The sequence below is a fragment of the Bactrocera dorsalis genome, chromosome 5, assembly GCF_023373825.1.
Source record: "Bactrocera dorsalis isolate Fly_Bdor chromosome 5, ASM2337382v1, whole genome shotgun sequence".
NCBI classification, from domain to species: domain Eukaryota; kingdom Metazoa; phylum Arthropoda; class Insecta; order Diptera; family Tephritidae; genus Bactrocera; species Bactrocera dorsalis.
The window spans coordinates 28,520,836-28,544,261 of NC_064307.1; the positions used below are offsets into that span (position 1 = coordinate 28,520,836).

Sequence of the window (23,426 nt, forward strand, 5' to 3'; positions counted from 1 at the left end):
AACCTTAGTAAAGAGAAATGTCAAAAGAGCGGAAAAAATAAGGTGTCACTTACACTCACTTACAGTTTTAATTTCGTATTACAAAAATGTACTAACTTATCAAACTAACCTCGTAAAAATAAAGCCTACTGCCTACCTACACTTTTGATATATACTTAATATTGAAAAAGTACTTTTACTTTATTCAATTCGCTTCAAACTTTTTCCGAACTCATCAAATACAATTCCACTGCACGAGCACAACTGCACGGATGAGGATTTAAAATTTATGAATTTTATCACTTTCAGCCAAAGTGTTGCAGGGCCAAATTCAGCAATTTTTCCGGTATTATACTGGCAGCATTAAAAAGCTAAAGAAAAACAAATAAAACGTGAAATGCCTTGCGCTTGGCTTAATTATTTTCATAACTTCCATATTTATTTGGTTGCGAGTATGAGTGAAGTATATGTACTTTTTAAAGTGAAGGCAGATAGACCTGATTCAATGGGGTGGATTGTAAACAATCGATGAATAAAAACTAAAGAATTTAGTGCTTCAGTTAAGCTGATAATATCGTTGTTATTGAATCCGCCAATTTTAATATTAATTTGTGCATTAAAGCATTAAACATATTCGATGATTTCCGATTGTCATAGCAGATAAATTAGTTGGCAATCTCATATTGAGTGACACTCTAGTTTAAAGTTGTACGAATTTGGTGTGTACAATTAATATTCTTAAGAAAATAGGAATTTTTCCGAAAAAATTTCTCAAGGATAATTTATTTTTCAAAGAGGCAACGGAATTTTATTCCAAAACGGTGTTGTCTCACAAAACACGAGCAAAAATGGTTAAAGTCGAACTAAAGAAAACTGTTTTGTATGATGAACTCAGTGTTTTTGATGATTATTTACTACTAAGTGAATGAAAAGTCAAGTCGATAAAGAGACAAAAATATGAAAAGCGAAAGTGTTTTCAGTGAATTCAAGCAATCTATTTACAACACAAATTTGAAGAACTTAACAACAGAAACTCGTGAACAAGTGATGAAGTGTGGCGTTGTTTAATAGAAAGTCTATATATACAAGGAATCATTCTGCTGGCGATAGGTTAATAGGAATACTGATTTTAACATTACTATTTCTCCCTGCCTTATCCATCTGATCATAATACAAACGTCGAAGGCTTTGTGCTACCTAAATAAAATTGTTATATGCTGAATAAATTTCAGTTATCACAAGTTTGAAATGAAAGTAATAAATGGGATTGTGCTATTTTCCCAGTCGTTTATAGTAACAAAGAAGTTCATTCTATACAAGTAGAATAGAATAAAATTTAAGCATAAGCACTCTGATAATTTCCAGAAACTTGCTGGACGCTATTGAGGTGATGTGATGCTTATACATATATAATGTATGGATCCAAGGGTCTTGAACTTGTGTCTACAGGAATATTATTACAATTTCTGGGTGCCTTTCTGCTTTGAGCTTACATCTACAGATTGCTGTGAATCTAGAACTAGTGCTCAGGAATTTCTAGTTCCATGTCGCAAAAAACCGGCAATGCCCACGTCGGATAAAGCTTCTTGTGCCTGGAGAATCTGGTAAGAATGCGATTAATATGCGGAATTTATTTCTGGGAAAGTTAATCATTTCTTTAAACCTCGGTTGTAGCCTCCCGTTAGCAGCTTGGCGGGGCGCATACATGTTGCTTGCTGGCAATTACTTTCTCTACACATTCTCTCCTCCATGCGACTCCTTTATAGTGGGGGGCCCCACCACAATACAAGATTCGGGTCCAAGCATGCTAGAAGCCACAGCAGAGAGGCGAGTTCATCGGCGAACTCATTGTCGATATCTCTGTATGCTTCGGTACCCAGATCAGGTGAATACGGTTTACAAACTGATACGCTGTTCAGCCGTGCTATACGCATTTGCACCAGTACCGATTTGATCTCATAAGCTGCTTTAATTTCTAGACACTAACTTAAAGCAAAAACCTTTGTTTGAAATATGCGCCGAAAACATCACAAAGGTATGGAAAGTTTTGGATTTTTTTCAAGATGATTCCATTTTGAGTATGTTGAGAAGCGGTTATATCCTCAAAAATTTGTTTGGTGTGCTTCATTTGAAGAGGGATTCACTGGTCTATCCATCTTCAACTATGAAGCCGGACATAATGTTAGAGTCAATGGAGCAAGGATCAAATATTTTTTCGTGTCTGAATTGAATCGATTTTGATGTGGACGACCTTTGGTCCCAACAAGGCGGCACTACATGCCATACAGCCAACGAACCAGTCAATTTACACAAAGAAAATTTTGGTAAACGCATTATCTCACATCGTGGGCTTTAAGCTTGGCGAAGAACGTGTGATTTAACACCGCTAGACTATTTTTTGGGGGGTTTTGTGAAGTCGCTTATCTATTCAGATGTCCGCGAAGAGAATATTCGGCGCATTATTACTGACATACGGCTTCGACTTTGATCCTGATCCTTTGAACAAATACCGAGAATTTATAATGTGCGGGTCCGAACTTAGATCTTTCTTATTTTATTAGAATAAATCCCATTGCAAACAAAAATGCTCATTACATTTCATTAAGTTGTTTCATATATTAATACGTAGGCTATCAAATCGCCTGAGATTGAAAGGGCCTCATATTCGCTAAATGAGGAAAGTAAGCATTTGTCATTAGCGAAGAGTTTTAAATGAGAGTTGTCACACGCCAAAGACATTATAAGTGATTCCAACGCTTTCTTAAAATGCTCATGAAAATAAAATCAGATAGTTTTAAACCCTTTTTCAATTTTTTTCTCACAGTGATAAACAAAAATGGAATTAGTAAATAACGTACAAAGACATATACCTACTCAGCAGTTACATACATAAGGAATAAAGAACCCTATCATATACATACATAGATGGCAAATATTCCAAGTGTTTAAATGAGCAAATCCGTTTAAGCCATTGGCAATATGAAATATTCATAAAGGCAAATCCAAAACGTGCGACTACGCAGGAATTACCCGCCAAGAAGACACGCATGAAGATACAAATACCGCATTACTGTATGGATGTACATATATGTGCATATGAGTAAGTGAGAGGCTGGGTAATGACGCCGAGTGCGTGACTGTCGACAGCAATCATCATATCTAGTAGAAAATCTGCACCACCGTCAATCACGCCAATGTCAACAGTTCGTCTTCAACAAGTGCAACACATCCATCATCATTACCAAAAGGAGCAACAACAGGCAGCACAGCAGCCCAGCAGACAACAGCTACGCAATCGCACAGAAATAAATTTAAATAATGCTTGTAACTGGCTTTTTAATGCATTCTACGCCGATTTAAGTGAGCTCGCGCCACCAGCTCAACCACTTAAGGCAGTCGCTACCCGATCAACACTCGAAACTTAGGAACCTATTGCCAACATCGAAGTGGGTGCGCCAACCACAGCGACACTCTTAAAATATTTGAACTACACATAGAGAAGGTAACCGAGAGGGGAAGGCATAAAAATGTTCGATACGAAATGGTTGCCCGCCGCCTGTGGCAGTTTGGCACCCGCTCTTATACCGCCCGCACACATGTTGGTGTTGGCCTACTTTTGGGAAAATTACTCGCGCTACGTTGATAAGCACTTTTGTACATGCTCCTGCTGGGACACTATATTCAAAGGGCCCTACGAGTCGGGTGTTGCATCGTACAAGCATCTCTACTTCAATGTCACACAAAATTCATTCAAAATGTGGCTGCTCACTGTATTCGCTGTTATTGCGCTTTATGAATGCATTAAACAGTTGATTGCGTTGATATTGCAACAACGTTGTCGCTACTCGATGTTGTTGCTCTTCTCGCTGTCGATATTTTCACACTATTATGCCTGGTGGGCGTACATAAATTACTACAACGATGACTATTACCAGCAATGGAACCATCAGCTATTTTTTACGGTAAGTCCTCTACAGTTATGCATATGCATGTGGGCGTTTGTGTGTGTAGGTGTGTGTGTGTGTGTGTGTGTGAGTCTATTGCTGTAAGTAATAATAATCTCTGAAGGCAATGACTGAACCACTTTTAGCGCTCGCTCTCAAATGCTAAGTAAATATGTCACTGCAGGAGCTAAATGTGTCAATTTTCACTCGATTTGAAGAAATTTAATTCGAAACGCGGGTGGAGAGAGTCAAATTTTAAGTGTTTAGCATAGTGCTTTGAATTTAATGTGTACTAAGATCTCAAAGCCTTAGATAATCGTGTACAAATTTACCTGAGGAGAAGAAAGAGATTAAATTCGCAGGTGATGCAGTTGTTTGTATGCCAAAACAACCAATTAATCGGGTTAAAAAACGAAATAAGTTAATAAAATATTAGCCTTTAACCTCCAACTTTAATACCTACTTACCCTATAACTTCTTCTTCTTCTTTACTGACGTAGACACCGATTGTAGAGTTTAATGTTTGTTAGCCAAGAGGGGACTCTACTTCTTAATTTCCTACTCAGGTCGTACCTGTTGGCAAGAGTTATTCTGCTTAGATTTCCAGGCTGATATTGTTGTTGGTGTTGATGGTGGTTCCAAGATAGACGAAATTATCTTTGACTTCAAAGTTATGACTGCAATTCACTACAAGACCAATTTGCTTCACTTCTTTGTCCAAGCAGGAGGTAACAGAACTGCACTCTTTTAGAAGATTATGCCTTCTGTATTTTGCTCTGCATTTCAAGTTATTTTCTCCAGCTGTAGATTGAAGAAGTCACACAATAGGGAGTCTCCTTCTCTAAAATCTCGTTTGATATCGAACGGTTCGGAGAAGTCCTTTATGATCCTGACGAAAACTTTGGCATTGCTCAACGTGAGTTTACACAGCCGAATTAATTTTGCGGGGATATCAAATTTAGACATCGTGGCAGCTCTTTAAAGTGCTCTCAAAAGTTATTTTGAAATCGACGAAGAGATCTTATGAGAGCTGCCCCCGCCACGATGTCATAGTCCTTCTCTTCCGTCGGCGCGTGGGCGGAAATGAGCGATATATTCAAAAACTTCACTTTGACTCGGATTGTGGCTATACGTTCATCCACCGAAGTGAATGCCAGAACTCGACGACGGAGTCTCTTTCCCACCTTGAATCCCACACCGAATTTGCGCTCCTTTATATGGCCAAAGTAGTAAATGTCACAAAGGCCTACTCGGCTCAGACCTTTCAAACTTCGGGTGTACTTTATACCAATTGTATCAATATCTTAACAAAAGTAAACGTATATTCGTAATATTGGACATTATTAACAGCTTCATTACGAACACATGAGAAATCTGACCACGAACGAACCCAACTAACATATACTAAGAGTGATCCATTTCGAGGTTCTCTACTTTTTTAAATAATAAACGCAGAAATTTCAAATATAATGGGGAATGTTTATTATCATACGAAAGAACATTCTTTGTCATTTATTTTTTGAAGGTTATCCCTTTCAAATGTTGACCGCGGCTATGTCTCAGTAGCCCAAAACGTAACCGAGGTGTTCTCTCAATAAATTCATTGATTGAAGTAGCGGTCTCTTGTTGAAACTAAATGTCGCCGAGGTCACAAGCTTCAATTTCATTGACGGTTACGTTCTCACCGGCATCATTTTTGAAGAAATATGGACCGCCCAAATATGGACAAAGATAGCAAATTTGATAAAATTCATTACCTTTGCAACATATTGTTTTAAGGTATGCCATCTCTGCACTAACAATTGTCAGACGCGGACCATAACTTTTCAGGCCAGACCATCTAAAGACAGTTGTGAACCACACCTTTAAATAGTAAGTAAATCTTTTAAACCAAATAGCCAATAATTTTTGTCTGTTGCTTAGCAGTTAAATTTTAAAATTTGTTCGCATCATCTACCATAGCAATCAATAAAATTAAGAAAACTAAAGTCTTAAAATATATGGGCTAATCTTTGTATACAAATTTTATATATCCTTATACAAATATTTGGTTTTACACACTACTATCTGTAACTCATTCGTCGCACTAAAACAAAGGATCTATTGTTCATTGCCTTCGTACCTGTTAATTGGATCATTACTGTACACACGTTTCTCTACTTACGCGCAAAGTGGCTCGTTGAATGTAAACTAATTACACATATTTTCTACACAAACGATTTTCCAAAGGCTGACACATAATCAAACACACACACATACATATGTGCATAGTTGTACATATAAGTGCATTGCATTTCATTTACATATATAGACAGGTGTGTACATTACTACCATAATTAGCTTTACCAATAAATAAGTGCTATAAATATGAAGCACTTAATTAAACGCTCACCTTATGCTGTACTTGTATTCGACGATATTAATTAAAGTTAATAAAATGCATAGCCAAGGTAAAGAGCCAATAAATATGACGAGGAAAACTGTGTGTAATATTTCATAAAAATTCACTTTTGGTTGGGTTTATATTAGATTGTTGTATTGTGTATATCTCAGATACATAAATTTGCTTTGATGTTGCGGTTTGAAAAGCTTTAATATTATCTGTCATTAGAATGCTTGAGATTTGATTAACCATATTTTTTTTTAAAAGTTTGATTGAATTGTTTTTGTCAACAATTGTCGGAATCGGTGAGCCAATAGCTAAAAGTAACTACACCAGTTAAAGTCTGAACTCTTCTATAGAGGAGTTAATCTTATAGTTCCTGGATCCTGATACTCTCTACATATATTTTCCCGTAGTTCCTAGGTGGAACATAAGGCCTCAATACTCTCTGTACTCTATCAAAACATTATTATGAGCCTGATGACCAGCGCTGTCAGGTTAACAATGTTCCGTTATATTTATGACAAAATGTCACAATCGATCGTTTAAGACAATCGGATTTTGAAGTTTAGGCGAAAACTACATCGTTTATAAATGCTTCTCCAAAAAGTTAAAAAAATTATTGATCTATAGTCAGTAAGTAACTTTTCGTATTTTCCTGTATGCTAGATAGCTTGCAGAAACGCTTTAAATTTGAAACACTCAATCCAAATGTCAAATACCATATACTTTCACGAGGTTTTAGGCTTCGGCACACCTTTGCCACGCTATTTGGCCGATTGATCGTCTGTTTCCTGGTCGTAAACATAGATTCAAGGCTCTTCGCCAGTAATAATACGTTTCATGACATCTTGGTAGTCGGAAAGAATTATTTCAAGGACGTTAACGCGACGCTGTTTTTCGAAAAAATTTGGTGATTTTGGAACTAATCGAGCTTTTACATTTCTTAGGCTCAAATTATCTTTAAAATGGTTTTGACTGATTTTTTCAATATTCCAAAAAAGCCAGTCAAATCTCTAATTATTAATTGTTTATTCTCAAGCACCAATTCTTTTATTTTATTGACGATTGATCATCTGTTGATGTTGATGACCGACGAGAATGGTTCGTCATCAACGCGTTCTGGGCCTTCTTTGATCAATTTGTACCAAAATCAAAGACACTTGCTCGCGACAAGCAATTATCACCGGAGTCCCTTTCCAATATTCTAAACGTTTCGGCACCAGGAATTTGATTCCGTACTTAAAATTTAATGGAATTTCTTTTTTGAACGTTCCACGATCAGATGCCCTAAAATCAGATTCCAAGATAGCAAATTTCACGACAAAAACCACAATGTGATATTGGCGAATATGTGTCGAAGAACGCGAAGATTGTCCCACAGCACAGAAAAGTGTTAACCAGGGTTTCTTAGGATTAACAAAGTATGATCTACATCGACAAATACATTTTTGTGGAAAAATAAATCACCATTTTCTCTTTTATAGTCTAAGAACTTTTCGGACCACATATACATATATAAATATTTGAGTTTTTGAATATATTAGAAAAGTAAGATAAGCACCATTTTTCCAGCGAGTCCTTTTCTTTTTGACTAATATAAAAGTTCAACGAAAATTGTCTTTTCACATTTTCCATCGTACCTACAGAAAGTTTTTCTGCCCACATACATTTGAAATGAAATCATCACATATTTTTCTTCTTGGCAGCATAACAGAGAAAAATGTAAAAGAAAACCCAAACTTTCTGAAAGCCAAAGTTGCACTAGCCAAACTTTTTTCGAAACCGATAACTCACTTGGCTTACCAGCTTATGAACTGCTTATGATATTTTGGATAAAAAGCGTTTAATTTAGAGCAAAAAAACAGACCAAAGTGGAATTTCAAGATTTTAGGAAAAACGGTTAAGCTTTTTTATTCATTCATAACTATTTTTCGACTTGGGTTTTTGCGCTTTGTTACATTTATATTGTTAGAAGGCTAAAATCGAGTTCAAATTTCACCGCATTATAGATTCGCTGCAATTTGAAATATATTCCCACTGATGTGTAAAATAAATAAATAACATAGGATCTTGAATATAATTTATTGTAACAATTTTTTTCTTCTTATTTTTACTTTTTCTTTATTACTTCCCATTTGGTTCGGTAATCGCCTATGTGAGTTTGGCAGGGGGTTCGGTTCTAGGGTGCCTTTCCTTGCTAGCTCATCAGCTTTACAATTTCCTGCGATTCCGCTGTGGCCTGGCACCTATACCAATCTTATCACAAAAGCAACCTTAAACGCACTGTTAATGAGTTCAAAGCTAGTATCGCCGCTCTGCTATCTGAGCTTCTCTGAAGGAGGCTACACTCCAGAGCAATAAATCTACTGCTGCCTTAATGGCTGCGACCTCGGCTTGGAAAATACTGTAATACTCAGGAAGTCGGAAGCTGGAGTTGATAGAGAGCTCCTGTCACTAAATCCTTCCACCAGCCTTTCCCCGAAGCCTCAACCCATCCGTAAGGAAGCACACTACACCTCTCCTCCAACAACTTCTTCCCACCCATTAATCTCTCGCCGTATATTAGCATAGAAGAAGCCGCCATAGTTCGGGCGTGTTCTTTTAAGAACCCAGATTCTCTGAGACCGATAGCAACTTTCGCAGCCATACACCTTTCGAAAATGTCTACGGGCAATATATGCAAGATGGCGTTAAGTGCCATGGTTGTAGTGGTCCGTAGTGCACCACACATGCTGATGAGCCATGACGCCTTTTTTGCACTATCTTCGATATTCGGCTTCCATGAAAGCTTCCTATCCAGGATAAGCGCCACGGGATCTTTTATCTTCAATTAAATAAAACGTACCTTCTAAAAATAAAAGTAAATAAAACCATCTCGATTTTATGTGGGTTGATGTCGTGACAATTTTCTTACGACGCTGAGATACCCCTGCGCCAACTCGTACATGGTACTGAGGAACTTTTCTTTGACCATAAGCGCTACTTCCGGCAGCCACGATCTTCAAGTTTTTTAAGCAGGTCGTTAACTACCACGATTCATAGAAAAGGAGAGAAAACTACACCTTGTCGGGTTCCCCTACTCACATTTCGTCAAGCTCGTGCGTAGCCCCATTCCGTTTTATTGGAGTTAAGAAATCCTACAGCAATTAAGAAATCCGAAAATATCAAGGAATGTCCCAACAACGAATTCCTTAACTCTAATGGCTTCGTCAAGCCATGACACGATAGTATGAGGGGCAGTATCCACCGACTTTCCTCTACAATAAGCATGTTGCGCTCCTGATAAATGGTCTCTCAGTAAGCGCTTCCTTATGTACAGACTTCGCTTTACCGAGCTTTGTTAGCCAGGTCGTTTTTTGGATGACGTGAGATATTTCATTACATGCTCTTTCCTCGCTTCTCTATCTAATTCACAAAAATCGCTCGGTTAAAAAATCGTTCATATACTAGGTTCAGGAAGGGGATGACGACTGGAGAAGTATTCATGAACAACACAAAGAGTCGATTTAGTTTCAACAAAAAACTAAACTATACGGACAGATAGGAGTCGATAAGAAAACAACCTAATACCAATAATATATTTGTACCTAATAACATTTGCATTAACTGTAATTTCTGCCTTTCACATGTTATTACAGGTAACCGAATTGATATCTTCCTTGCTGGTCATGCATCTCGCGAACGCTACTAACACGGTCACATCGAAGAAAGTATTCTGCATTGTTGGCATTGCCATACTCCACATCACAGCCAGCAGTTTCGACCAGTTCTTCATGAATGTGGTGCGTGGCGAAGGTTATGCACATCAAATAGTACGAGATATCGGCTTTATGGTGCCAGATATACTGCAATTAATCATACCATTGTGGCTCTTCCGCAAGACGCGCAAGGAATCGTACACAACGCGTCCCTTTTACCGTGACCGCAATCTGCACAAAGACATTGTGGCGATGTTATTCTTCGTGCTGGCGCTCTTTGTTGTCTGTACGATTTTGTGAGATAGAATTTTCCAATACCTGCAGATGATGAATAGTGAGGAGGAAGCGCGCGCAACGAGACGCATGAATCTGATGGCTCGACTATACTTCAATGTGTAAGGTAAATAATGTATATACTATACATATATACGTCTGTCTGAGTTACAGCAACAACAACCAAGTGTTGAATTGAACTGCACGCGTTTGTTGTGGTGGATGCCGCTGAAGAGTTCTAAGCTTGCGGTGACACACTTTTTGCTGAAACTAAACGTTGGCGTGTAAGTCTAGATGTAGTTAGTTTTAGCAACAAATACAAACAAAATATATACAATACGTACTTATTTACTTACATATATATATATATACATAGATATATATATATTTACATATATTAGTGTAGACCAAAGAACAAAGTTTTCCCCTCTCTAACCTTGTGATAACTGTATTTTTTATCCTTAGATTTTAACAAATTTAATCATATTTATTTCAATTTCATACCTGTAGTGATTATTATTTAGGTTCCTTAGGAACCTAAACAATATTTAATATTAGAAAAGAGAGGGTGTTTAGCTGTCATTCACATACGTATACATATGCATTTTGTCAAATATTTTTAAACACTGAATTTCATTTCTTGAAAATATAGCAATTATTACATGCATCCGCAGTCACACACTCTGTCTTTTCTTACCTTTATATAGCTCAACTCTACATCCTTATCCAGTCTGCAAAAACCAGAAATGAGGGCGCGGTTGTTGAGGCCCATGATATTGAATCGGCGTATGCCAGCAGCTGTACACTCTTATAGAAGATTGTAGCTTCTCTATTTAGCTCTGCAGCTCCACTTATTTTCTCCAGCAGTAGATAGAAGAAGACGCATGAAAGGGAGTCGCCTTCTCTGAAACCTCGTTTGGTATTGAACGGCTCGAAGAGGTCCTTCCTGATCCTGACGGAGCTTTTGGTGTTGCTCAACGTCAGTTTACACAGCCGTATTAGTTTTGCGGGCATACCAAATTCAGACATAGCGGCAAAGAGGCAGCTCCTTTTCGTGCTATCAAAAGCAGCTCCAAAATCGGCGAAAAGGTAGTGTGTGTCGATCCTCTTTTCACGGGTATTTTCCAAAATTTGACGATTGGTGAATATCTGGTCAGTTATTGATTTTCCTGGCCTGAAGCCGCACGGATAAGGTCCAATCAGTTTGTTGACTGTGGGCTTTAATCTTTCAAACAATACGCTCGCTAGGGGAGGCAATTGAGGAGGCTTATCCCACGGTATTCGCCGCAGATTGTGAAGTATCCTTTTTTGTGGATTGAGCACACTTAAATTCCTTTCGTTCGGCCATTTTCTACAAAGAAGCTGATGCATGCTGACGCCGGCGTATTTGAATAGCTTTACCGGAATTCCATCGGGCCGAGCCGCTTTGTTGTTTTTCAGATGGGTAATTGCTATTTGAACTTCTTCATGGTCGGGCAATGGAACGTCCGTTCCATCATCATTGTCAGTTTTGTGGTCGCTTGATTCCGTATTTTCTGAGCACGTGTCAAAAACGGACAAGAGCAAGGAGAAAATGCCATAGTTTACAGTGTTCCTACGATATGACGAAAACGCAACCCTGTCGACTGAAAATGTGAATAGTTTTTACATTCCTGATACTATAACAGCCCACCAAGTGCAATTTTGGTTTCTGGACTCCGTTCGGTAGTTCTGATATCAAAGTTATGCTACGCTCTAGATGGCTAATTGTTAAAAATACTGATGAAAAAACGCTCTAGGCCAACATACATATAAACACTGTTTCGATTGCAAAATCAGTTTGAAACCATTTAAGTAAGGTTAAACATGAGTTAATGCATCCCATATGCAAATTGTAACAAAATCTATCACTATCTAAAACGGATTTTGTGATTTAATCACGTCAAGCCAAAATGCACGGCCAAGAAGGCTTGGCTAAGTACTTGGGCGTATTGGTAGGAGATCATCTATAATGAGCTGCTCCCCTGCATCTAATTCGTTAAGTATACTCTCAACAACGCGTTAGTCTAAAGGGAGCAATTACGCCGAGGTGGTGATCAATAAGAGAGTACTTGTGCTCCATCTCAACGCTAGGCTACACAGATTGATAATTACTCGTCTAAAGCTTCCATAACTTCTTTTGCTTCAAAATAGGCCTAAGTTTCGGCAATCTCCTCTTCTGTCGACGAAAATATCTTACCAGTGAGCATTCTTTTGTGATCTGAGGACAGAAAATAGTTCCAAAGGACCATATCTGGAGAATACGGTGAATGCGGAAACAATTCGAAGCCTAATTCATGGATTTTTCCTATTCTTTTCACTGGCTAGTGACACGATACATTGCCTTCCTTCACAGCACTTCCTTTTTCCTCAAAAGATGACGTTTTTAGCGATTTTGTCCTTCAAGTGGTCCAATAACGCTATGTAACAGTCGCTGTTGATTGTTCTTCTTTTTTTAAGGTACATATGTAGTTAATAAAAGTTATCCCATGCGCATCCAAAAATACAGACACCATAGCCGTCTCATTCGAGGTTGAGTTTTTCCACGCTTTGTCACGGGTTCGTCGTGTACAGTCCACTTGGATGTCTGCCGAATGAACTTCGGAGTGAAATAATGGAGCCATGTTTCATTCATTATCACATATCGGCGCAAAAATGTGGTTTTAATAACATTTAACATCTCCAGTCACTGCTCCGAATCATCAACTCGTCTTTCTTTTTGGTGAAAAGTGAGTTCACGTGGCATCCATTTTGTACAGAGCTTTCTCATACCCAAACATTCGTGAATGATATGATTCAATTGATAAATTTAGTGTGCCTGCTGTATCGAACAATTTCATTTGACGATCTTCCAAAATACGAATTGGACTTTTTGGATGTTTTCGTCGATAACAACTTCTTTTGAGCATACACTGCCTTCTCCGTCTTCGGTGCGCTTTTCACCACTTCTAAACTTAGCATACCAATTCCTGATGTTTGATTTTCTTGGTGCAGTGTAAGGAAACTTGTAATCAAGCCAAGGTTTTGCTCCAACTGTGTTTTTTCCCTTCAAAAAGTAATAATATTTTATAAACACACGAAATTACTTTTTATCCATTTTTTTCACAATAAGAAAATTTGCTTCACTAAAAATAATATATCAAATTCAGACATAGCAGCATAAAGGCAGTTCCTTTTCGTGCTTTCAAAAGTAGCTTTGAAATCGACGAAGAGTTGGTGTGTGAATCTATGGTAGTTGTTGATTTTCCAGACCTGAAGCCACAATGATAAGATCCAATGACTTTGTTGACGGTGGGCTTTAATCTTTCGCACAATACGCTCAATAGAACCTTACATGCTTATCCCGAGGCAGTTGGCGCAAATTGTGGGATCCCCCTTTTTGTGGTTTGGGCAGAGCACACTTACATAGGTTGCAATCGTCGGGCATGCTTTCAGCCACGTAAAAAACATCCCCAATTAAAAGAATAACAAATATTCCGTGTGCCAATGTCACAATTCAGCTACTCAGTTTTTAAATATATTTGACGGAATGATTATAGATGTATAAGGTATTAAATGGAATAGCTAACAATTATAATTAACGAAATCTACAATATTAGACTTATATTCTATATTAGGAATACTTAGTTTCAAAAATTTTATATATTTAGAGAACAAATATTAAAATGGAGTCATATCATAGCACAACTTTGTACACCGTAGATAACACTCAAAAGACTCATAACACAAGTAGAAACGTACCTACTCATTATATGTAAGTAGGTTCATATGTATGTAATATTACACATCAATAGTGATACATATATGCAGTTAAAGAAATACATTTATAATATAATTTATGTTCAAAACCACTTCCTAAATATTTTTTTTTATTATTGTATGCCAAAAATTGAAACCCATAAGCCCTATTGGACTATTTAGAACAGCCCGCCTAACATTTTTAATTTACAGCAACACTCGACACTCGTCAGGGATCCTGTTATCGTTTTAATTATTATTCTTCCAAAAATTTGGTATATTGCTATAATAGAACCAAACAAACCATCAGTTGTGATTCAAAGAGCTTCAGGCAATTTTATACCTATGCATACCAGAGAAAATATTGAGTCGTATTTTATTAGATAATTTCTAAAATTCGCCTACTTTTACCTTTAATGTTATCTTTTGTAAAATCAAAAGTATTTACATTTTCTACTTCGAATAAAGAAAGCAACGAGTTTTCTTCAATAAACTTCGAGTTTGCATCATCGAAAAAATATGTAGTCCAAAGTTCAAATAGTACGATTATCAATATTACTCTCAATATCATATATAGATGGCGAGTTTGGCTACATAATTATTTTTAATTTTACAAGAACAAGAAATCGTTATTTTATAGTGGTTTATGATGTTGTCGAAAGAAAATACATGGGAGATGTTCCAGCCTTTAAGCAGATCCGTGCTTCTTCTTTCGCAGCCACACTTTCCACAGATCAGAATTGTATACGTATTAAGTTTTCTAACGCTTCTGAGTCTTCCATAGAGAGTATGAAAGTTTGGCAAGAAAACTAGCCTTATAGAAACGTGATGCTAAAAGCTAGCTTAATGAAACAACATCCGATTTCAAACCAATCTCATCAACAAAACACTTAACTTTAATAGAAAAGATCGATATTCTTCTGGTAGAATATTTTCTACAATACTTGACTGATAGAAAGATAGAAAATAATCGAGTTTTTGCACAGCGACGCATGATCTATTGCGTCCTCTCCTATATCACATATGGTCACATAAATGCCGCGGCCTGAATAATTCCAGGAGCTTTCTGGGCTTAATGGAGGTGATGTGATCCCTGTCCACGTAGACAGATCCTAGGGCCTTGAACCTGTTTCTACAAATTGCTAAGCAAACTAGAATCAGGTGTTCTGGAGCTTCTTGTTCCATGTCGCAAAACCGGCAACTTACGCAAGAGACTATGCCAATGTTGAACTAGTATTTCTTGAGCCTACAGTGCCCAATATAGAGCGCGACAAGGAGACGAAAAGCCGATGACTGATAGAAGAAGTGAAACTTCCGTCATTAATAATGCATAAATATTGTTTAATTCTAATACAATTGATTTTATAACAACAGATGAAGACACTGTCCAAAACGTATGTTGTTTGGTCTGTATACATTGTGACAAAAAAGTACCCGGTAATTATTAAAAATATTTAATTATTCATCAATATTTATTTTGTCGTCTTCAAAGTAATCTGCACTATATGAAATTCACTTATGTCAAGGATTTTTCCAGTCTTCGAAACCCTTTTTTAAACAGTTTTTGGGATGGCCTTTAGCTCCTTCAGTAACTTTTGTTTTATCTCTTCGATTGACTAAAACGATTTCCACAAAACGGCTGTTTCAGTTTGGGGGACAAAAAAAAAACAACACTGACCCAAATCTGGAGAATACAGTGTTTGATCGATGATATTCATTTCTTTTTTGGCTTTAAATTCGGTCACAATTGTACTTTTTTTGAAAAAAAATCAACTTTAACGGGACAAGTCGACCAAGAACGCGTTTCATATCCAAAATATCCACAAAAATAATTCGAACGGTCTCGCGAGATATGTCGAGCTATTTTACCATTTCTTTAATACTTATCTTACGCAAGCAGCACACCATATCCTTCTTCTTCTTGAAATTCGAGATACCAAGTGCCAGGTTCTTCTCTACCTGATCTCTCCAACGAAGTGGAAGTCTTCCTCTGCTTCCCCCGGCGGGTACTACGTCGAATACTTTCAGAGCTAGAGTATTTTCATACATTCGGACGACACTGTCTTTTAATGCTCTGAACCATGTCCATGTCGTCTATCGAATACCGTTGCCAATGCGCAAAGGACCATAAATATTTCGCAGAACCTTTCTCTCGAAAATTCGTAACGTCGACTTATCAGACGTTGTCATCGTCCATGCCTCTGTACCATATATCAGAACGCGAATGATGAGTGACTCGTACAGTTTGATCTTTTCGTTGCGAGAGGGGTTTACTTTTCAATTGCCTACTCAGTCCGAAGTAGCACATGTTGACAAGAGTTATTCTGCTCTAGATTTGGAGGCTGTTGTTGGTGTTAATACTGGTTCCAAGATATACAAAATTATTTGCGACTTCGAAATCAATAGTGGCGTGGTAGCCAAGGAGCGAGTGTGACGGCTGTTTGTTCGATGACAGGAGATATCTCGTCTTGCCCTGGTGAAAGCAGAACTAACCGCACGGTTGTTGAGGCCAATGATATCAATATCCTCGGCATACGCCAGCACTTGTACACTCTTATAAAATACTTGTATTGTGCCTTTTCGATTCAGTCCTGCAGCTCCAATTATTTTTTCTAAAAGTAGATTGATATAGACGCACGACAGGGAGTCGCTTTGTCTGAAACCTCGGTTGGCTCGGAGAGCTCCTTCCACTTTGTCGTTATTCAGGGAGGTAATTGCTATTCGAACTTTTTCATGGTCGAGCAATGGAACGTCCGTTCCACCGTCATCGATTGGGGAATCGGGTTCATCATCTCCTGTTGTTATGCTTTCACTGCCACTCAGTAGGCTGGAGAGGTGTTCCCTCTTTAATTTTAGTTTACTCTGGGCATCAGCCAAAAGATCACTTTTGGGGTCGAAAGTCGTTCAGAATGAGGCATCTCTTCAACAATCTCTCGACCATCTTTCAAGGCCTTGTACCACTCGTATGCTTGTGTTTTTAATAAAACTGAATAAGCGTAAGCCTTTTGTTACATTTTCAATAATTGCGTACACTAAATTTGGTTAGAAATACCAAATTTAAGACAAATTCTTCGTTCGATAGTTTTATCCATTGTAAAAATCGCAACGCACTACTGAGGTGTATCGACTTAAGCAGCTGCTGTAAACAAACTGGTTGACAGATCGCGCTCATATTTGGCATAGTAATTAAGGACAGTCCTACCAACTTGGCAAAATACATTTTTTGAAATATCATTTACCCGGGGCATTTAATTACAATTTCCGGGTGCTTTTTTTGTCCCAATGTATTTAAAAATTCAGACAATTTTTAGAAAGATATCGGAGCTTGGAGGTGGAAATCTACAAATTTCTTGGCTTATTATTCTTACAGCCGGTAGTTTTAACCTTATTTTCCGATTGTTAAAGGAATCTCACTAAGAAATACAGTGTATTTATAACATAGTCTATCACATGATAACAATTGATAACAGCAATCAAAAATTAGAGAACGCCTAAAACTAAAAAAAATCTTACCTTATTACTAGAGCATTTGAATTACACTTATTTTCAATACGTTCTCAGCCTACACTTACTGAGTGTCTAATTCGTTTCATATTTTGCAAAGAATACTTCCGCTGACACTCTTTAGAAATACTCAAATTCTTTCACTGTCACATTTACAATTTTTATTTGCTTGTTAGTATTGATTTCAATGGCAAAACATTTTTATTTCAATAACATCTACACCGTGTAATACAAAAACACAAAAACAAACCGAACAGTATTGAAAACTCTCAGATGAAACTAAATAATCTAAAGAATCTTACAAACTTGAGGAAACTTTTTAATGCAAATAATATAACTTGAACTGAAATATGAAAACGTGAAATATGTTTTATCAATCAGATCATAACTTTATGCAAATAATCTACAATAAAGTGTTGAATTAATTGAATCTTCGTATAAATAAATATAAAGTTACAAAAAACCAATTCAAATTTAAGCAGACGAAATTTAAGAATTGAGCACATATCGACATATTGCTACAAACATGCATATAAAGAATATCAAAATACATATGTATATATATAATTATCCATAAAGAAATAAATAGTTAAATAACATTCTAAAAGCAAGAAGACATGAAATATTTTAAAAATAAAGTTTAAAATAAAGTTTTACTGACATAAGTTTGCCCATAATCTCTCCATATTATTTCAAATTAATTTCTATTTTATTGGCTTTCGCGTAGCGATTTCCATGAATTTGGAAAAAAAGCATACACAGAAAATCATTTGCACAATTTGGTCTACCCTATCATACATATTGCATTTGACGATGCCAATAACATCAATGCGAGTGGAATTGAGAAAATCTCTTAATCGCAAAAAATGCCGTTTTTCGGATACATTTTGGTATTTGGGGGTAATTCCAATTCATATCTGAAGCCTAAAGTTCCAAACTTAAAAAAAAAATTACAACTCTAGTCTGAATTTATAATATTTTCCTGGTAGCACGAAAAATACGATTGAAAAGAGAGAAAACATTTAAAAAATATTTTTTTTTGTTAACAAATTGTAAGTTCAATGTATTTAATACTATAATAATAAAATTCTAATGATTTACAGTGATAAAAAAGAACTTTAGTTCAGAAGTAGTACAGCAACTTATTTACTCTAGAGCTTAGTGATTCCAGATTTTCAATAAGTTTTGTCGTTTGATAAGAAAACACAATTTTATGATTCAAAATACACTTTATTATTCAGTATAACATCCCTGAACATTAATACACTTGCTTCAACGCTCCTCCATTCTGTGGACCCCCTCCCTGAAGTGAGAATCCGGAAGGTCTGCAAAATACGCTTCAACAGCCGTTATGACCTTTTCATTTGATGAAAAACGCTTGCCACGCATACATTTTTTGAGCTCTGGAAACACATGGAAATCGCTGAAGGCCAAATCTGGTGTATACGGTGGATGCTACAACAATTCGAACTTTAATTCATGGACTTTAGCCATTGTCAATATGCTATTCTGAAACGTAGCATTGTCCTGATCAAAAAGGATTTTTTCTTCTGCAAACCGAGTCTTTTTTCACAAATTTTTTTCTTCAACAGGTCCAAAAGGTTGCGATAATATTCAAAATTTTATTGTTTTACCAGTTTTTAAGTAATCCACAAACAAAATTCCTCTCGCATCCCAAAAAACTGATGTCATAACCTTCTTGGCCGATTACAGAACATGAACTCGTTTCGAAGCCTAACAACCAGGTTCACACCACTCTTTAGCCTCTTAATTTGATTCAGGATCTTGGTGATAGACCCATGTCTCATTCATAGTGATGAATCGACGCACAAAATCCACCTTATCCTCTTTAAAACACTCCAAACGTGGCTGAGAAAGTCGCATTCGAATATGTTTTTGTTCCATTGTTAGCAAATGCGGCACCCATTGTGCACACAACTTTCTAAAACTCAAAATTTCACTGAAGATATCGCTCACACTGCCTATTGAAATGTATAGACCCTCTACTAAATCTCTCTTAGTCAATCGACGGTCTTTCAAAACCGTATCCTGTATTTTGGCTAAGATTTCTGGCGTTGATGCACTTTTTTGACGTCCTTGACGTGCATCGTCTTCAAGGCTTATACGACCACGTTTAAATTCAGCAACCCATCTTTCTACTGCTCAAAATGTAGGAAAATAATCATTATACACTTTTAACATTCGTTCATGAATTTCTTTTGGTGCTATACCTTCCAAAAATAAGAAATTTATCACTGCACGATATTCAATTTTTTCCATTGTAAAAAATACTGTGACACGGCGACACTAAATGGCTTGTAAACAAAGAATGAATTGACAGATTGAAATGAAACTTCACATACGTTCATATAAAGTGTGTACCAACAAAACAAAAGATGGCTAGTAGCAACGCCCTCTCTTATCAAACTACAAAACTTATTGAACAACCTGGTACTACTATGAGTAAAAAATAGTAAGTCTTTGTTCGTAATTTTAAAACTTTGAATTTATACTTCAAAATATATCGTCCCCTTCAAAGTAACCCCCCTTGGTCCCAGTACACTTGTGCCAACGTTTTTTTCATTCCTCGAAACACTAGTTAAAATGCTTAAATTGCTGAAAAGCCAGAAGCCACACGGAGCTAAATCAGGCGAATAAGATGGCCGGTTGACAGTTTGGCGAAAAACTCACGAAGAATCAATGCAGTATGCGACGGTGCGTAATCGTGGTGCAAAAACCATGAGTTATCGGCCCATATTTCTATATAGTTTTAACGAATAGCCTCGCGCAAGTGACCCATAATACTCGTACTCAAATTTTAAATTAAAAAGTCCTACAATTTTTGACCACAGCACTATATGTCATATCAATCAAATTGTTAGGAAGTCTTAGTTCTCTCGATGGTTAGCACTTTGGACTTTTAGACCAAGCAATGTTTCCAGCTAACCAAGGGTAGAACAAAGCAGATCAGGGCGTTAATTACTGCTACTTTTGGCAAAAGTACATAAGTAGTTGAGTGAAAAGAGAGTCTAATGATATTGCTTTCGAGGAATTAAGCAAAAAATATGAATATAATTAAAGGTTGAAAGTATACCTGTGAACAGTAATAAATTATTTATCTATCGCCAAGTGTGAGGAGAAGTGACTGATTACTATTAACTTCGAACCAAAACAATTTCATTGGAAATTTTTTCATTTTTGTCTTCATTTAGTTTCAATATTATTTTTTAGTATTAGTCTAACTGTGGGTAATTTATAAACACTACAGATAAATAAAATACTCATATTTGTATGTGAATATAATATATCTGAAAATTAATAAAATAACGCAAATTTAATAATTTATGAATAAATACATACTAAATAACTGGGGAAGTAATTTAATTTTGTAGCGATAAATTACCAAAAATATTAACCTTTCTCTAATCAAATAAAAATTTCATAAATTGGGATATGTGCATTGATTAGAAGACCTCATGTGAATACAGACACTGACACAGACACTAATAACATAAATACATACATTTAATTACAAAAAAATTGTATCAAGGGAAAAAGTTGGTTTAGCCTTTCAAATTTGCATATTTATTCACAGTGGAAATTAGAGCGTAGATTTTGTTAATTTTACGATGTTTTTTTACATTTTTTATACAAACATAACGATAAATCGTGCATAACGCACACAAAGAGAAATATGTACTGTAAAAAATTAAAATTAAATAATAAAACATATATCTCCAAACACATATACATATATACTAAACATATACATATACAAATATACAAAGTATATATACAATATAAATAATAAGAATTGGTAAAAATAATTAAACACATGTTAGAAGAGTCTTACCACGAAAAACCAAATTTATATATATTATTATATTTCTAATTTATTGACTTAGATTTACATTGACACACAAGATGGTTAGCTCCCTAGGATTTAGAGAATCAAAATTAGTTTTTATGTGTAGTGAAACAATTATATTGAAATATTATACTTAGTAATAACTCAAAATAAGTGCATACCAACAACCATATGTAGTGTGCAACAAAAAACGATATTTATGTATGATATTGTTACATAATAGAAATAATTTAAATAATTAGCACAATAATTGACTATGAACAATATGAAAAAAACAATAAACGTTAATAACATAGATACTTACATACAAAGTTAGATATTTTAAACATAAATTCCGAAATAAATTTGGGTTTAATTGATCTGTAGCGAACGACTTTTGTTCTAATTAAATTCAACGAGTAGTAAGTATAAACAATTTTATACAATATATAAAATTAGCTTATGAGTAGTAAATAATATATGTGTATATAATATCATGAAGAGTAGGCTACGAGAAGCATTAAGCTCAACAAACCAAAGATTTTTTTAATTCAAATTGCTTTTGGTTATTTTTAATTTATTTCCCCTTTTTTTACGGGTATAGTGTACGATCTTATAGTGATTAAAAATCAATATTCTTGATTAAATGGTAATCATTTATTTATAAAAAGAAAATACCATTGGTACATTAGGTAAGTAAAAACAATAAAACAAGAAAATATTTGAACTTCGGTAGCATGAAGGATATTACCACCGGTATATTTCTTATAGCATCTATATGAATAACTTCATCTGACAACGTAAACGGTTTGCATCCAAAAAGAAAATTTTTGTCCTGGTTCTTCCTAGTCACCTTGTTTTATTTAAACAACTTTCAAGTCGATTTAAGGTTACTTAATAAGTAAAAAAAAAATTTATGAAGATACAAGGTTTGTCCGGAAAGTTATAGGACTGATTTTCTTCAGCCACGACTGTACGTGGCAGCGTGTGCGCACCGACTCGATTCGGTGAAGGACGTTCCTAGTTAACAAACGGCTGTCAGTTGTTTCCGAGCACCTGGAGAGTCAGGACATACATTTTCGCGACGCGTTTCTGTGAGTGGTGCAAGCCGAAAATGCAGCGTTCTTTAGAGCAGAGGTACGCGATTCAATTCTGCGTGAAAATCGGTAAATCTGCGACAGAGACGTTTGATATGATCAAGCAAGCTTACCCATATGTGGTGTGTTTCGGTGGCACCAGGCCTTTTTAGAAGGCCGGGAAGAGATCGCTGATGAAGACCGGAGGAACGAGCCAATTCAAAGTGAAAACTATACACATTGTCTTCTTTGACACCAAAGACATCGTCCACCATGAATTTGTTCCTCCTGGACAAATCGTCATCGCCAAGTTTTACGTGGAAGTCCTCAAGAGACTCAAATGTAGGGTCAATCGGATCCGACAAGACATCGCAGCCGATTGCAAGTTGCACCACGACAACGCCCCGGCTCAGGTAGTCTTGTGAACAGTTACCTAAACAAGGCCGACATCACAACACTTCCGCAGCCGCCCTGCAACCCAGATGTAACCCCCCGGACTTTTATGTTTCCTTGCCGATGAAAGGCAAGCATTTTCAGACGACAGAGGGATTTCAAGCATCTTGCAACTCTCAAATCTACTCCGGAGAATGCTTTCCGTGACGTCTTCAATGCTGGGAAATTGCGCTGGCAGCGCTGCATCAGCGCAGAAGGAGCCTGTTTTGAAGATTTTTAAAGAATTCTAACGATTGGTTCAATAAATTTTTTTAAATCGACTCTGTCCAACTGTTTTCCGGACAAACCCTGTAATTGTATTAATTTTGATCGGTCAGTTCGTATGGCAGCTATCTGTACCATAGATATTCGATCTGAATAATTTATTCGGAGATTATCTTGGACAATAATCTATGCTCAATTTCGTGTAGATAATTTGCCAAATAAAAAAGTTTTCCATAGAAGAATTTTGATGGATCAGCTTGTATGACAACTATGTCCTATAAAGCCCCAATATCCGTGGTTCCGACA

The 23,426-nt window shown here is 36.4% G+C and overlaps 1 protein-coding gene across 4 annotated transcripts in view; it reads left to right on the forward strand.

The window, feature by feature from the left end:
• The window catches only part of LOC105225043 (uncharacterized), a 46,206-nt gene extending 24,636 nt beyond the window's left edge, over window positions 1-21,570 (forward strand). For 3 of the 4 annotated variants that reach the window (XM_049459440.1, XM_011203354.4, XM_049459439.1), the window contains exons 2-3: window positions 2,804-3,941; window positions 9,948-21,570. In XM_049459440.1, coding sequence (XP_049315397.1) covers window positions 3,507-3,941; window positions 9,948-10,307 — 795 coding nt within the window. In that variant the 5' untranslated portion in view covers window positions 2,804-3,506 and the 3' untranslated portion in view covers window positions 10,308-21,570. The remainder of the gene's footprint in view (window positions 1-2,803; window positions 3,942-9,947) is intronic. The other variant, XR_003845705.2, reaches the window with a different exon arrangement.
• The last annotated feature ends 1,856 nt before the right edge of the window (window positions 21,571-23,426 follow it).